Genomic DNA, 16,651 nt, shown 5'->3' with positions numbered 1-16,651 from the left:
AATAGCTCCGATGTGCGGGGGCCGGGCGCAGCGAGACGGCGGCTTGGGCACAGATGGGGGACGCACAAGCAGAGGCGCGCGGAGACAGACAGGGACGCGTGGAAATAGAAACAGACAGACAGGGACACAGACGCAGCTCCCGATGATGAGTGCGCTCTGCCGGCGGCGATCCTTGCCTGAAAGCCTGGAGGAAGGGGGAGGCTGGTTCACTTCACCGCACCCACGTGAGGCTATTGCTGTGTGGCCATGGGTCAATGACAAACTCTCTGAGCCTTGGTTTCTCCTCTATGAAATGGAATGATCATCCCTACAGGGTCCATGTGAGAATGAAAGGAGATCATACCACACTGAATTCTCACAGGACAGTGTCTGGCACCCGGTAAGTGCTTAATACCACCAATATCTGAACCTGAGAGTGTCTGTTAGAACCCAAGTCAGATCATGTCCCTCCTCTGGTCAGAGCCCTCCACGGCTTTTACTTTCCTCAGAGGAAAAGTCAGAGTCCTCATGAGGAGGCCCATACAGTCCTGGCACAATGTGCCGGGTCACCTCGAAGTCCACACCTCTCACTCCATCTCAGCTTCTGTTTTATCTACACTGGTCTCACCTGTTTCTGGACACACCATGCACACTCTAGCCTCAGGGCCTTTGCACCTGCTGATCCTTCTGCCTGGAACTCTTCCCTTAAATATCCACAGGGTCCTCACATTCTTCGGGTCTTTGCTCACATCTCAGCTTTCCAGGCATTTCTCCTGGAGTGTCTCTCCATCTCACCCCTGTTTAATTGCTAGCCCTTCAGGACTCCCAATCCCTCTTATCCTGCTCTATTTTTCACAGGTCTTATCACCTGATAGCATACTATGTAATTTATTTATTACACTTACTGTCTCTTCCCACATTAGAATATCAACTGCAGGATGGCAAGAATATTTTATGTGTTTTATTCCTTACCATATCCCCAGTGTGCCTAGAACCGAATCCAGAACATAGCGGGCTCTTAGTATTTGTTCGATGTCTGGTTATTATTTTGAGGACATAATAGCATAATTATAAAGTTCCTAGCAAGGTTTGCTACTATTTTACCCCCTACTATGGCTTTCATTTTTTTTTCTTGCCTTATTGCACTAACTAGCATTTCAGTTCTGTGTCAACCAATAGAAATGAATGTAAACATTATCTCACCAACCTCGGCAAGCTTTGGACAGACGGTTGTTGAACAAATGGATGAATGTATAAAGATAGCTTAAAGGTCACATCAACTTCTCAGCCAAACTGAGACAGTTCGTGTTCTGAGCTCCCACTGATGCTTATTTTGCCCCCATTAAAGCATTCCTCATTCTGAGTTGTAATTATCTGTATCAGTGGTACCCATTCATTTTGGTCCCCCACACAGGGTCTCAACGGATGCTGAGCGAATGAAGGAATGAATAAGATAGACACGGGGGAAAGAGGCACCCTCTCTCTCTGTATGAAGTCAGATACATGCACTGACAGCCCATGACAGGCAAAGAAACGGCCATGTAATAAGGGCCAGGCTCAGACTCCAACATTACACCAACAGGGTTGCCTGGGTGGCTTAGTCAGGTTTGCGCCTGACTCTTGATTTTCGCTCAGGTCATGATCTCAGGATCCTGAGATCGAGACCCACACTGGACATGGAGCCTGCTTAAGATTCTCTCTCTCCCTCTTCCTCTCCTCCACCCCCAACCCCCACCTCCACACGGCATGCATGCAAGCTCTCTCTCTCTCAAAAAAAAATTACATTGACAGGCTTGCATTCAAATCCTAGCTCTGCCATTTATTAGCTGTATGTTCTTGGGCAAGTCACCCGGCCTCTCTGAACCTCGGTTTCCTTATCTGTAAAGTAGGAATGATAACCATACTTATCTGAGGGCGTTGTTGTGAGGATAACGCGAAGCAATGCCTGTGAGGTTCTAAGCACCATGCCTGGTTCATGGTGGGTGCTCACAAAACGGGAGCCACCATCCCAGTAATAATAGCAATTACCATCATTATTGACTCACAGACATGGAAGACAGCAACAGAAACCTCACCTCTGCCCATTCTCCCCCTAGACTCACCAGCTGACTCACTGTTCTGCAGACTTCCAGCATATTCAGACCTCAGGGCCTTTGTACTTGACCCAAAACATCAGGCTTGGATATCCTGTGTTCCTCCCCACTCCTCCTGGTTGCCTTGACTCTGCTTTCAGAGTTTCAGACTCTGCTTTTAGACTTATAACATTCTAGGGGCGCCTGGGTGGCTCAGTGGGTTAAAGCCTCTGCCTTCGGTTCAGGTCATGATCCCAGGGTCCTGGGATCGAGCCCTGCATTGGGGGGGGTGGTCTTTGCTCGGGAGGGAGCCTGCATCCCCCACCCCCGGCCTGCCTCTCTGCCTACTTGTGATTTCTGTCAAATAAATAAATAAAATCTTTTTTTAAAAATAGACTTATGGGGCGCCTGGGTGGCTCAGTGGGTTAAAGCCTCTGCCTTCAGCTCAGGTCATGATCCCAGGGTCCTGGGATCGAGCCAGACATCGGGCTCTCTGCTCAGTGGGGAGCCTGCTTCCTCCTCTCTCTCTCTCTGCCTGCCTCTCTGCCTGCTTGTGATCTCTCTCTGTCAAATAAATAAATAAAATATTTTTAAAAAATAGATTTATAACATTCTAACGAGATAAAGAATGTACCTACTATTTTTATCAGCTGTTGCCCACCCTTTAATTCGGACACTGAGGTCTGGATGTTGATCTGTTCTGTCTCCAGCTGGCTCTCAGATCCTAGGACAATGCTGGCATACAGTAGGCACTCAACCTATACCTCTTAAAAGAACGGATCAATCCAGTTGAAGCCCTTACCTCCTCAGGCCTCTGCTCAAAGCAGCTCATTCTGGAGGGTTCCCTGATATAGCTGCTTCCCTCCATCCCATTGGCCTCTCTCAGCCATCATCATCCCTGACATAATGTACATTTACATCTCTGTCCACAGCCTGAGATCCACGAGGGGAGGGGATTTTTCAGTCTGGTTTTAGCTGTATCGAGAACCGGCTTCAAAGACCTGTGACCCATACAGCCACTCACAGCCCCGTGCTTGGAAGGTTGAATGCACTGTCCTTGTTGTCTGAAATGCTTCCTTACTTTGATCAAGGGCCCTGCATTTTTCCCTTGCCCTGGGCTCTTCGAATCCTGTAGCCAGATCCCCAGAGTCTGGAGCAGCCCTGGATTTGCAGAATAAAGGAAGGAATTCAGGAGTTGATGGCCAGCGGAGCCCTGCATTCCAGGGAAGAGGGGCAGAGACACACACACCACCCACCACTGTCTGGACACCTGAGCACGTTTGTAGAAATCAGCCTTGGCAGAACCCCAGGCTTGGAAGGCAGGGCATCACGAACAGGCCTGAGTGCCCAAGGTAGCGGGGTGCCTCTAAGCCTGCCTTCCCCTCCCCTGGGCAGCAGGCAGGCTGGGGAGGGGGGGGTCCAGATGGCAGAGCACGCTGTTCTGGGCAACTGGTACCAGGCTCAGGTGAGAGAAGAGAGAGGGGCTGCTTTCCTTACCCCAGCTTGTCAGTGGGATCAGCTAGTGGCCCAGCCTGGGAGCCCTTGGCCTGGCTGGACAAGAAAGCACCAGCTTCACCCAAGCCCACCACCCTCAGAAGGATGCTGGCCTAGATGGCCAAAAAGAGGGAAGGAGGTGAGGATAAAGGCCCTTATTCACACTTTGGCCCTGAGCATTCAGGCCTGAGAAGGAATTATTACTAACTAGCTCTGCCTGGAGCTAAAGCAGGGCCAGGAAGGCTCGCCAGAGACCCCAGGGTCTTTGTACTTGCAGTTCTTGTTGACCCAGTTCTCGTGGATATGCATGTATGTGCGCATGAGGGTATACACCGGTGTCCATGTGTGTGCGGCCGAGCAGGTGGGACTTTGGGTGAGTCTGTGAGTGCCACACAGCTAAAACCAGACCACACCTGCAGGAGTATATAAATACATGGGACAGGGCAAAGCCACATCAGTCTATGAATGACACTGGACGTGCCTTTGTGTGATTACAGAACGTGTATGCAGGAAGAGAGGAGAACACATTCTTGTGGACACAGCAGGAGGCAGCATTTCACAGTAGTTAGGAATGCAGGTTCTGGGTTCAAATTTTTGCTCAGTCACTCACTAGCTCTGTGGCCTCAGGCATGTTATTCAGCTGTGCTGGCTCCCGCCCCCATATGGTGTTTGTTTAGTATGATTATGTCCGTCTGGGTTTAAGGGTGTGTGAGTGAGCGTGTGTGAGTGAGCGTGTGTGTGTGTGTTGTGTGTGAAGATGAATTCGACTCTTCCAGGAAGTCCTCCTGGATACCCAACCAGAAGTGGGCCCTTCCATTTTGCTCTTTCTACACAGCCTTCTATTTCGATCACAGATCACAGTCCTAATCATAATCTGTGGTTATATATTTATTTGTTCGCGTTCTTTTTCTGTCTTCTCCATTAAATAGCACGTCTGTGGGAGCGGAGAGTTGTGTTCTGTTCCCGGCTGTGTCCCCAGCACCTGGCATATAGTAGTGGATGCTGAATAAATGTTCGTGGAGTAGCTATTCATCACAGTAGGGCTATGTCTGTGTGGTACAGACAGAGAGGTGGGAGCCGGCTGTGGATCATGGGTTCCTGGGGCACCCTGTGCTCAAATCTGGTCTTGACTTTCTTCCTTTCCCCTTCCTTCAGTCACGCTCACTTGATGGGAACGATGATACTCCATCAACTCCCTGTATTGCCTTTGACAAGCTCTTTCCACTGTTCCAGGTCTCGAGGACTCACTTGCCCCATCTGTACAATGGGAGGGAGGATGGACTGGTTCATGATAAACCTCCTTCCTGACCTAAAGTACTATGAAAATTGTCTTAATCTAATACCCTCTCTAATTCAGTCAACATTTATTGAGCATCTACTGTGTACCAGGCACTGTTCTGGCCCAGCCCATATATAACGAGCTGGATGTAGTAAATGATACCAACCAGAAATCTCCTTCCATCTGGCACACTCTTACCCCCAGTCACCCTCTAACGCCCTAGAGATTTTAGTCTCTACAGTCTGAATTCACCAGTGGGTTTTGCTCTCTTTACACCCGGATCTTGCTCCTGCACCCGCCTTAGGTACAACCACAGCAAACACTGGCTCTTTTTGCCAGTGGTTATAGTCCCATTCCCTGGCTGCTGTGCTGAGGCACGTAGTAGGCGCTTGGAAATATGTGTGAAATGAGCTAGGAAATCAATGACAGAGCAAAGGCAGGCTTGCATGCATGACCTCAGGGAATCCTTGCTGTCGCTACCCACTTTGCAGATGAGGAAACTGAAGCTCAGGGAGTCAGAGCTGATGCCACTGGGGTCCCACCGCAGCTAAGTTATGTGTGGCTGTGGGATGCAGCAGAGAAAGCTTGGGTAGCCGCCCACCCCCACCTCACAGGTACCGGAGACAGCAGAAGATGCCCTGATGATGGTGGTGTGAGAAGGCCAGGTCGGTGCAAAGCAACTCAGAGGGCTCTGTCTCAGCACCCAGCCGGACATGCTGTGCTAGCAGATTAGGAAAGTCTTGGCGCTGAGGGGGAAGCTTCCGGCGCCCTGTCCCCAATTTGGGGAGCTCGAGCTCCCAGGATCCCGTTTCACTGGGGCCGGTAGGCTCCAGTCTCGGAAGCCAGGGAAAGATCTCCGCGGAAACCCGGGAATTTCCGGCATCTCGGGTCCTCCCCCCACAGCCCGGAGGCTGCCCTGAAACCCTCAAAGGGCGTACTGGTGGGCCCCGGCTTTCTTGAGGGGCGGAGGAACCCCACAGCGTCCTGGTCCCCTCCCTCCGGGGTGCCAGGTCCCCGTTCCCAACCACAGCTCTCAGCCCGGAAGCTTACCTTGCAGAGGGGCTGGGGAGGGGATGCCCCGCCCTCTCCGGCCTGAGGGGCGGGAGGGGACAGGGGTGTCCAGACCCTTTGTTTGCTGTTATGTGTGTGTTTGTGTGTGTGCGCGATTGTGAGACCCGCGGGGGTGTGGGTTCGTGCGCGCGCGTGCCCGGGGCCTTGACGGCCGCGGAGATGCTGTACTGCCTGGGCTGGAGGGGGAGGGGGAGGAGAGGGGGACTTCCCCCGCCCCCGCCCGCCCACTCGCGGGTTTGAAAGATGCAGGAGAGGGAGGGGAGACAGCGGGCGGGCGCTTTTGTCTGGATGGCCCCTCCTCTTCCCTGGACAGGGGAATCCCCCCATCTTGAGAACTTTAATCCATCCCCTCCAGCCCCCTTTCTCCGAACACGCCCTCGGGGGTAGTCTGGGAAAAAGCGCCTCTCACCCAAGGGGTCGGAGCTCCTATCCCACCCGCCCCCACGGAACGCCCTTTAATCGGAGATAATCCTGGCCCTAGGCTGCAACACGGCCTTTTATCCCAGTATCAAAACGAGGACTGGGATGCACGCAAGTGTGCAGCTGGGGTCGCCCAAGCTCGCAGTAATGGAGTCTTTAGAGCCCCGGCCGCGTAAGGGGGATCGAGACCAAAGAGGAGGGGCTACGAACGATTCTAGAGTACCACCACGAGGAAAGCTTCCATCCGCACCTCCAAGATCCCCTTCCCGTCCCCCGGCGGCGCTGGGCTGGAGCACAGGCCTTTGACTAGACATTAGCGACACCCAGCGGCCGCACGGGGAGACGCCGCGGACAAGAGCCCGAGATCCCCAGACTGGAGTTGGGTGGCGGGGGTGGGGGGTGGGGGTCCGGGTGAGTTTAGAGAGGGCGTATGTGCGTGAATCCCCGCTCAGGAATGGCAGAGGATGGTGACGCAAGGGGGAGGCTGTGGCCCGAGCCAGGGAAACACTAGCGCCCAAGGCAGGACCACATCGTCCCCACATCCGACCCCCCAAGGGCAGGGCCATATCCCTCCTCCATTTAGACCTTCCCTGGGCAGGGTGCTGTACCCCTAGGATTGGGAAAATGCTCTGATCAGACACCCCTCCCCAGCGTGAGGTTAGGTCCTCTTCTCCGGGTGCCCGGGGAGAGGTCTTCCCGCCCAAGCCCGCCCCTGCAGTATGCTCGGGCTGACGTCACTGCGGCGTGGCTGAAGGGGACAATCCCAGGCTTCAGTCTCGCCACCTGCCCCGCCCCTCGCGGCAACCGCAAACGCCCACCGGGGGGGAAACCGGAGATGAGGGGGGGCTCGAAGTTGGAACGCCAGCCCATATACCTCCAGGAGATGCCCCGCCGAGGCCCCGCGCGCCATGAGGCGGGGTCTTTGCGGGGACTCCCGGGGGCCTGAACACATGCGCCTGATCCTTTAAGGCAAGCCGGGTCGCCACTGCCGCCACCGCGGTTACTAGGGATATAACGTCATGCGCGGGCGGGGAACGTGCGCGCCAGGGCGGAAGCGGAAGGGGCGGGGCTCCTCAGGCCGAGTCTCCAGCGCTGCCGCCGCCAGAGTCAGACCGGGAGCCGGAGCGGGCTGAGCCGCTGAGGCAAGATGGTGGACTATAGCGTGTGGGACCACATAGAGGTGTCTGACGATGAGGACGAGACGCACCCCAACATCGACACGGCCAGCCTCTTCCGCTGGCGGCACCAGGTAGAGTGCGCGCGTCCATCCCCTGCCTCCCTCCCTCCCCCTCCCCCCAGCGCCCGGGACTCCGCTCCAGAGTTCTGACCCTAGTAGTGCCAGGGACCCCGCCATTGACACCTGGGATTCCCAACGCACAGTCTGGACTTTCAGTATCGCTTGGGGTTTCTCGATTCAACTCCAGACCCCAGAACTGCCAGGGCGCCGAGTCCCTACTAGAGATCTCGGGCCTCCCCTCCGGTTTCTGCATGGAACTCCCACTTGACCCCTAGGGAACCTTTCTCCGAGTCTAAACTGTTAAGAGAAGCTTTGGGGGTGCCCCTCAGTCCCCTCTGGGACTTTCCACTTGCACGCAGAACTCTGCCTCAGAGTCTGGATCCTGATCCTATTCTGGGAGGCATTTCTGATCTTGGATATACCATCCGCCCCTCCCCAAATCGTAGAATGCTCAATACTTCGAATTCATTCTGAGATCTTCTTTCCTAGTTCTTGACAGGGATTCGCGTTCAGATCCAGAGATCCCGCTCCTCCCAACAGAACAAGGAACGGTGTTCTTCCCCGAGATTTCTGTTCCTGGCTTGGGAGTCCAACCCATAGCCAGGACCCCTTCCCTGGAATGTACACGGGTGCTAGTTACACCAGGGCCTTCAATCTCATTCAGGCCTGGAGTTTTGGAACCCGTTTCTCCTCCAGACCAAACAACCGGTTCCACTGTGATGGAGCCTTCCTAATGCCAGCCACTCTTAGCGTTTCCTACTATGGACCCCATTTCCCATTACTCCAGGAAACCCTGCCCCTCCTTGGTATTGCAGGCCCAGGCACCACCCACCCCCAACAGTTTCCTGTAGGAGCCTCTGGCAGCCTTGGAATGCCTTCTACCAACTCCAGTCCAGCACCCAAACCCACCTGGCCTACTTCCTGACCCCAGCTCAGTCTGCTGCTCTCAGACACCCAGACTGTACCTGCTCTCACTAGAGGACCGCCCAGTTTGACTCCAAATTTATCACCCCTTCTTTTACCTATTTGCCCCCAAATCCAGATCCCAGAACCCTGTCTGGGTGTCCTCCTGCCTCTCTCCCTGCTCAGCAGTGCTCACAGGCCAACAAAACAGCTCTCATAAGTCCTAGTAGTCTAACCTCTTGGTCCCGCAAATCCGAGCTCCTACACCGAAGTACTGGTGTATACTATACTCTCACACTGAGGACGAGGGATCTCTCAGAACCTTCCAGTTAGGAATTCCTCACCCCACCCTTGCATAAGGCAACTCCCAGTCAGAACCTCCTAGAACAGCCTTTCCCCATTCCGTGGTGTCTTTTGTCCCTACATCTGGTCTCTAGTCCCATTTCCAATCCTTACCCTACGGCAGCAGTCTCTAGGGGAGTGTACCTGCCAGGCAAGCCACGGAGTAAGAAGAAAGTTCTAGCACTTCTATTTCTTGCTGTGTGTAACATTTTATTACGAAATGCTTAAGATTTGCGCAGAGCTCTAATAAGTCTATTCTTGGGAACACCTACTTCTCTCACATAAAGAGGTTAATCTATACAGCTGTATTGAGAACATTTTGGTCCTGCTGGGTGGAAAGCCGGCACCCCCTCTCCTGCAGAGGGCATCCTCCCCACCATGCCTTCCTCCCTCCTGGCACAGGACCTTTTCCCGTCCTGCTGAGGACCCTGGAGCTGTAGTGGAGCCTAGTGGGGGTGGGGGTGGGTGAGGGGGAGGGGAGATAAACATCTCCAGCTGTGACAGGCAAGCTTGGGCTCTAATCCCAGCCCTACCGTTTACTGCTGTACTTTCCCTGCCTGGGGAGACCAACCTGAGAATGAAATGAGATTAGGCTAGACAAGAACTTGGCTCAGGGCCTGGGAGGGAGTAAGCATATGGGAGCCGGGAGGTGGGATTAGTGAGAAGGTAGCCTGGTGCGCTTCTGAGTACCAGCCTGCACGCCCGGGGTCCAATCCTGGCTCTGGAATCCAATCCGTTGGCTCACTACGTGACCTCCGGCGGGTTGTTTGATCTCCTTGTCTCTCAGTTTCAGTTTCCCCCAGCTGGGACTACTAAGGGTATCTGCCTGAAAGGGTCTTTAGGTAGGAGGGGTTACTTTATTTAACTTGTGTGATGTCCTTGGGATTGACATCATCTGGCGTGTGATAAACTCTCTGTAAACTTGAGCCATTAGCATCATTGTTGTTATTCGGGTGATCTGTGCTCCTGGGAAAGAAAAATTCCAGAGGTATCCAGAAAGGGACAGGGGAGTCTCCCAGGCCCTGCCATGCCCCGCCCCCGCCCCCAACCCCCACCCCCAGCTGCTGTTACTGGTTTCTTGTGACTCCTTTCGTGGAACTGGATGGCACCAAGGTTCTGGGAGCCTCGGGTTTTCTATCTGTGGGGCAGATGGCTGGGGACACCTGCAGCCCCCCCCTCCTCCGTCTGCCGTGCCTAGCCTGCTCCAGCCCCTCCCAGAGGTGTAAAGCCTGGGCTGGGCAAGCTGCCGCCCCGCCCCCATCGGCTCTGAGAGGCCTTTATTTAGCTTCAGTCTCCCTGGCGGCCACTCAGAGGACACCGAGACGAGCTCGGTGGCGGCCCAGCAGGAGTCAGCAGGATGGTAGGTTCCTGCTGCCACCTGAGGCCAGCGATGATGCCAACCTCTTGGCAGCATGGAGCCTCCTGGGCAACAAAGGCCCATCCCGGGAAGGGGAACGGGCAGGGCCCAGGGCTGCTTTCTCTGGTCCCTCCACAAGAAAAGGCCCTTCTTGGCCTTTATCCACATGGGCAAAGTGAGATTCGGGATTGACTGTAGCAGTCCTGTGGGGCGTGAGAGAAGGCTCCAGGCTTCCTGGTTCCCGCCCACCGCCCGCCTGGCTCCGTGCTAGAACCTGGGGATACGGCCTCCAAGAAGGCCCAGAAGTGAGTCGGGAGACCATTCTGGTGGCAGTGACTGTGACGGCGGTAACAGTGTTCAGTACTGAGTACTGGGTTGCGAGCAGTTTCCTGGGACTAACTCCCGAGGCCCCGTTTCCCAAAGAGGAACCCCAAGGCTTGGAGAGTTTTAAGTTTCTTAGCTAAGGTCATGTTGGCAGTAAGTGTGGAGCCGGGTGACTGGACTGTGCAGTGCCGACCGCTCCCAGCTACTGAGCATTTACTCTGGGCTGGAAATTGACCTAAACGCTTCAAGTACATTTTCTTGTTTGAGGCCCAGAATGGCCCCCAGAGAGAGAGAGAGAGAGAGAGAGAGAGAGAAATTGTCCCCTTGGATGGTAGTGGCAGTTGCCAGCACGGGAAAGGGGCTTTGAGCCTCCAGCACAGCTCTGGACTGTCAACTTGAGCTTCTTATCTCCTTTGCTTATCCTAGTGCCACCCTGTGAGGTCGGGGCTGTTGTCACCTTTGACAGCTGAGGAAACGGAGGTCCCTAGAGGTTAAGGGATTGACCCAGGGACACCTGGCCTTTACTTGGTGGCTGTGGGTTATGACCCCACATTCGGGGCCCTGCACCTGTCGTCCAGCATCTTATCATGTCATCTGGGGATCATGAAGGGGCATTGGGGGCACAATGATGTGGGATGGGGGCACTTGGACAAGGCTCTGTTGAAGCTGAGACCCGGGGGCAGAGTAAGTGGAGCAAAGGGAAGAGAGTTCCAGGTGGAAGGAACAGCCTGTGCAGAGGCCACGAGTCAAGAGCGAGCTGGGGCATTTGGGGAACCATGAGGGCCAGCATCTGCCTGGGACCCAGAGTTGGGAGAGGAGAGTGGGACCCAGGCCCCCGTGGGGCCTTGGTGCTATCTGAGCAGCTTGGGGCAAGGGTCAGGGTTCCTGTCTGAACCCAGGCACTCTAGGTGGGGGTGGCGGGAGGGCTGCAGACGGATGTGTGGATTTCAGGGCCTAGCAGCTTCTGAGTCCAGCTTCAGGGAGCAGTGACGGAAGGTAGGGGTGCCTCTCAAGGCTCAGGCAGTGGTTCGAGATTGAGCAGGTACTGCTGAGAGCCGGGGTGGGGGGGTGATGGAGCCCAGCTGGGCTGGGGACCAGACGGGGCCATGCTGTGTGACATGGGGTCCACTGGGGACCTGAGCGAGAAGGGGAATGAAAAGAGACCATCTGAGCTTGGGGAACAGCCGAAGAGGCGGTCTGGGGAGCAACAGCTGGGGAAGGGGGACAGGAGGCTGGTGGTCCCCAAGCTAAGGCTGAAGGAGGTGTGCCGGCCTGGAGACAGAGTAGAAGGGGTCCTGGCAGCAGTCCAGCAGCAGTGCCCTGAGGGGAGCGAATTGGAGAGACATCTAGAAGTGGAAGTAGTCAGGACTGGGTAGCAGAGAGGGAGGGAAGGACAGGGCCAGTAAGCAGGCCTCAGCTGGGGGCAGAGGCGGCTGGAGGAGGTTGCTGGGCAAGGAAGGGCACCAGAGTGTCCCTGAGGGCAGCTCTAGGGAGAAGGGGGAGCCTGAGACCCCCATCCAGTATTTCATCATTTTATTCATCCAACAAATGTTTCCCATGTGTGCGGTGTGTGTGAGATACAAGAGTGAGCAGATCCCCGCCTCCATGGAGCCAGGATCCCCGGAGTGGGACAGCGTCGATAACACAGTAAATAATTATCACCAGGCGTTAGCAGGTAATGAGTGCTGAGGAGGAAGGTGACACAGGGCAAGAGTAAGGGGAGGTTGCCATCTTCAGCAGGGTGGTCAGGGGAGGGCCTCATCTGTAAAGTGACCTTTGAGCCAAGATGGTAAGGATGTAAGGGAGTAAGTGGTATTGAGGGGTGGAATCTGAACAGAGAGCTTTCCAGGCTGAGGAAACAGCCAGTGCAAAGGCCCTGAGGGTGGAAGTGGGTTGGAGAAAGGGTGAGGCAGCCAGTGTGACTGAGGGGAGGGGAAGACCATCCAGGGCCTTTTGGTTGGTCATGGGTAGGACTTGGGCTTTTGCTGAGTGTGGTAGATGGCCCGGAGGGTTCCTGGGTGGGGGGTACGACGACGTGCACAGACGCAGTTGTGTGCAGGTGTACCGGTCGGGGTGGAAGCTGGCCATCCGGGCCACAGAGGGTGGCGCATACATTCCCTGGGCCATCCCAGGTGCAGTGGGTAGAGCCCTGGGTGGGGTGGAGCTGAGGTCCAGGGACTGGCCCTTCCCCCCAGTGATGGGCTGTGTGTCTACCCCCAGGCCCGGGTGGAGCGCATGGAGCAGTTCCAGAAGGAGAAGGAGGAGCTGGACAGGGGCTGCCGTGAGTGCCGGCGCAAGGTGGCTGAGTGCCAGCGGAAGCTGAAGGAGCTGGAGGTGGCCGAGGGCGAGGGCAGCAAGGTGGAGCTCGAGCGGCTGCAGGCCGAGGCTCAGCAGCTGCGCAAGGAGGAGCGGAGCTGGGAGCAGAAGCTGGAGGAGATGCGCAAGAAGGAGAAGAACATGCCCTGGAACGTGGACACGCTCAGCAAGGACGGCTTCAGCAAGGTGGGGGGCGGGGCTTCCCCTCCTGCAGGGGCGGGGTGCTGCGTGCTGGTCAGGGGTAGGTGGTGGGCGGCAGGTCAAGGTGGGCACGGGCTGGCGGGGGTAGAGGGATAGGTGTGCGGGGCCGGGCAGATGAAGCACCCCACTGGTACCGCCCCTCTGATCTGCCCGAAGGCCCTAGTCCGAGGCCACACCTGCCACACCCTGGCTCCCGCCACACTGACGCTCATGACACCGGCACCGCCTCCGCCGTGGAAGGGATGGGCACTGCGGCCTCGGCCCGCCCGGCCGCGCTGGAGGTGCCCCGCGGCCTCGCCCCAGCCCACTCCCCCTCTCGCCCCACCACAGAGCATGGTCAATACCAAGCCAGAGCCGGCGGAGGAGGAGTCGGAGGAGGTGAGGGAGCAGAAACACAAAACCTTCGTGGAGAAGTATGAGAAACAGATCAAGCACTTTGGTGAGTTGGGCGCAGGGTGGAGGGGGCCCGCTGCTGCTGGGGCGTGGGGTGCGCGTGGCAGGGGCCGGCCCTCTGCCTCCGGGGCCCGTCAGCACCTTGCCGACGCCTTCCCATAGGCATGCTCCGCCGCTGGGATGACAGCCAGAAGTACCTGTCGGACAATGTCCACCTCGTGTGCGAGGAAACGGCCAACTACCTGGTCATCTGGTGCATTGACCTGGAGGTGGAGGAGGTGAGCAGAGGCCGCCCCGGGGCTGGGGAAGAGCCGTTGTCCCGAGACCGCCCCTCTGTGACCTGGTGTGTCTGTTCCCTCTCGCAGAAATGCGCGCTCATGGAGCAGGTGGCGCACCAGACCATCGTCATGCAGTTCATCCTGGAGCTCGCCAAGAGCCTGAAGGTGGATCCCCGGGCCTGCTTCCGGCAGTTCTTCACGAAGATCAAGGTAGCGTGCCCAGGAGCCGGGCCGGGCTGGGGTGTGGCCCCCTGTGGCGCACCAGCCTCCGTCTGTAGCAGGGGTGTCCGCGTGTCCGCTCGGGCTCCCGGCCGCGGGATCGGAGCCTGCTGTAGCAGGGGAGGGCAGAGGCGTGGAGGGGCCAGTGGCCAGCTCCCAGACAGTTTGAAAGACAGGGTTGAGGGACAGAGTCAAGGACGCCTCAGGGCTCCTCAGCTGAGCGCCTGGAGGAACAGGGCGGCCCATGCCGGGGCTGGGGGGACTGAGGCCAGGCCAGCCCGTGCGGAGTGGTCCAGAGCGCGAGCAAGCCGTGTTGAGTTTGAGGTGCCTGCCGCCCCCACAGGCGGTTGTGGAGGAGGTGAGCGTCGCCGGTCTGTGGCTCGGGGGATGGGGCAGGCAGGTGGTTGTTAGCACAGAGATGGCAGAGCCGGCAAGGAGACTGCACGGGCCTATGCGGGCTGATCCTGGTGCGGCCCCATGAACAGCTCTCGGCCCCCAACCCTGCAGACCGCCGACCGCCAGTACATGGAGGGCTTCAACGATGAACTTGAGGCCTTCAAGGAGCGTGTGCGGGGCCGCGCCAAGCTGCGAATTGAGAAGGCCATGAAAGAGTACGAGGAGGAGGAGCGCAAGAAGCGGCTGGGCCCTGGCGGCTTGGACCCCGTTGAAGTCTATGAGTCTCTCCCTGAGGTGCGGCTCCCCTGTCCCCAGGTGGGGGGCTGGGGGGGCAGTAGGGAGGACCTCTGGGGACTTAGGCCCTGACCCCCAGCCCTTCTGCACCCGCAGGAACTTCAGAAATGCTTTGACGTGAAGGATGTGCAGATGCTCCAAGATGCCATCAGCAAGATGGACCCCACCGTGAGTAACGGCGCCCCAGGGCCACACTCCAGCCCCACTCCCGGCTGCCCCGGGAGAGCCTGTCACCCTGTGGCCCGCACGGGAGGCAGCCAGGCTTCCTTTCACACACTTCTACTGTGTGACCACCCCCAGAGGTGAACACGGCGTTTTCAGCATGTCCCCTGCCGTCAAGTGTCACTGCCCCTGTGAGCCATTTACGAGCCTAGTGGTCCCACCAGGTTGCCCCACCTTCGTCCAAGGAAGGGGCATTCCTCCCCAGCCTGGGTTACCCCATCAAACCACAGTTTCTTTGGAGACTGACCTGGAGAATGCTTGGGGGCGCTGAGCACATGGTACACGTCACCTGTCACTATACGTGCCCGGCGTGGGGCTTGAACTCATGACCCCAGATCAAGAGTCACGTGCTCTACTGATGGAGCCAGCCAGGCGTCCCCAGCTGCTGCTGCTTTTAGGAGCAGTGATGGTACTGGTGGACGGGACTCTGTATCTTCATAGATCTCGGTTTGACCCCGTGCCTGCTGCTTGCCTCACTGGTTGGCCACACTAGTTTCCTTATCTGTGAAATGGGTCTAGTTGCAGGACCTGACCCAGGATTTCTAGAAGCTTCCATGAAAAAGGATCTCTAGACCGAGGCTCCATGTCTGTCTTTAAAAGTAAAGTTTTATTGGAACGCAAGTCTCATTCTGGACGTACACTGTTTAAATTTGAGTTAATGTTAAGTGAAACGGAAAGGTCTGTTCCTCACCGGCACTGGCTGTGGCTGAAGGACTTGGCAGGCACACGTGCAGATTGCAGACCATTCCCATCATTGCAGAATCCCCTAGACAGCTCTGGTCTAGAACAAGCAGTGAATAGGTTGAAAGATGTGCAGGGGGTAGGGGGGCGGAGAGGGTGGGTGGGCAGCCCGGCCTCACTCGCCATCCTTCTCCCCACAGGATGCGAAGTACCACATGCAGCGCTGCATTGACTCCGGCCTCTGGGTCCCCAACTCCAAGTCCAGCGAGGCCAAGGATGGGGAGGAGGCGGGCCCCGGGGACCCTTTGCTGGAAGCCAGCCCCAAGCCAGGCGACAAGAAGGATGTCAGCGCCTAGCTCGCCTCAGCTGCTGCCCACCTGCCTGCAGGCCCCCGTGTGCCCCTCTTCAGAAAACAGAAATAGATGCTGTCTCCCCAGCTCCTGGCTTCCTCCACTTTCGCCTCCTGCCCTGCCTGGGGCCAGGAGAGGGCCTGTCCCTGCCCCCACTGCCCCCACCTCCAGTGCTCATCCAAGTCTCTGCTTTGAGTCAAGGGGCTTCACTGCCTGCAGGACGTTACCCCTCCCCCATCAGCATTATGCCAAAGGCCTAGGGGTCCAGGGAGGGGTGGAGGTCGCTAGGCTGGTTCCTGGGGTGGGGGTGGGGGTCTCCAGCCCAGAGGCCTGCTCTAGTCACTATGGGCTCTGTTTTCACTGTTCATCTGCTGTCGGAGTCTTCTATATGGTAAACAGCAATGATCTTCCAATAAAGGATTTCAGATGCTCAGGGGGGCGTCTCAAGGGCTGTGGACACAGCTCTTCTCGCGAAGTGGGGGGAAACCCAGTGAGTGTTGGAGGCCTGGCCTGCGGTGCCTCAGGCTTTATCCTCCAGCTGTCTGGGCAGCTCCCTCTGTTCGGATTCCAGGCTCTTGCACGTGCTGTTCCACTGCCTACAACATTCTTCCCCAGGGTTCCTTTACCTTGGAGTTCTCAGCCCCACCCCCCACTCTATGGCTTGGCCCCCAGGCCCCCTGCCCCATTCAGGAGCATCGTTCATCTCTGATCACTGCCCTTTGCATCCATGGCTTCCAGTTGGGTCCAGATCCCATCCCCTCTGGCCTGCAGCCCACCCCAGCCACTTCCACTATCCCCCCACCCCCACCCCAGTCCACATCAG

At 57.0% G+C, this 16,651-nt stretch overlaps 1 protein-coding gene across 1 annotated transcript; it reads left to right on the top strand.

The window, feature by feature from the left end:
- Positions 1-7,361: 7,361 nt before the first annotated feature.
- CDC37 (cell division cycle 37, HSP90 cochaperone) lies at positions 7,362-16,261 on the top strand. The gene is made up of 8 exons (XM_032883983.1): positions 7,362-7,564; positions 12,699-12,980; positions 13,326-13,434; positions 13,551-13,666; positions 13,754-13,876; positions 14,393-14,575; positions 14,672-14,743; positions 15,679-16,261. The coding sequence occupies exons 1-8, from the start codon at positions 7,463-7,465 to the stop codon at positions 15,832-15,834; spliced, it is 1,143 nt and encodes a 380-aa protein (XP_032739874.1). The 5' UTR covers positions 7,362-7,462; the 3' UTR covers positions 15,835-16,261.
- Positions 16,262-16,651: the final 390 nt, after the last annotated feature.

Source organism: Lontra canadensis, unplaced genomic scaffold (assembly GCF_010015895.1).
Source record: "Lontra canadensis isolate GAN:19392208 unplaced genomic scaffold, GSC_riverotter_1.0 scaffold88, whole genome shotgun sequence".
Classification (NCBI taxonomy): domain Eukaryota; kingdom Metazoa; phylum Chordata; class Mammalia; order Carnivora; family Mustelidae; genus Lontra; species Lontra canadensis.
Note: the sequence above shows the minus strand (reverse complement) of the source record. Positions and strands in the feature narration are given on the sequence as shown.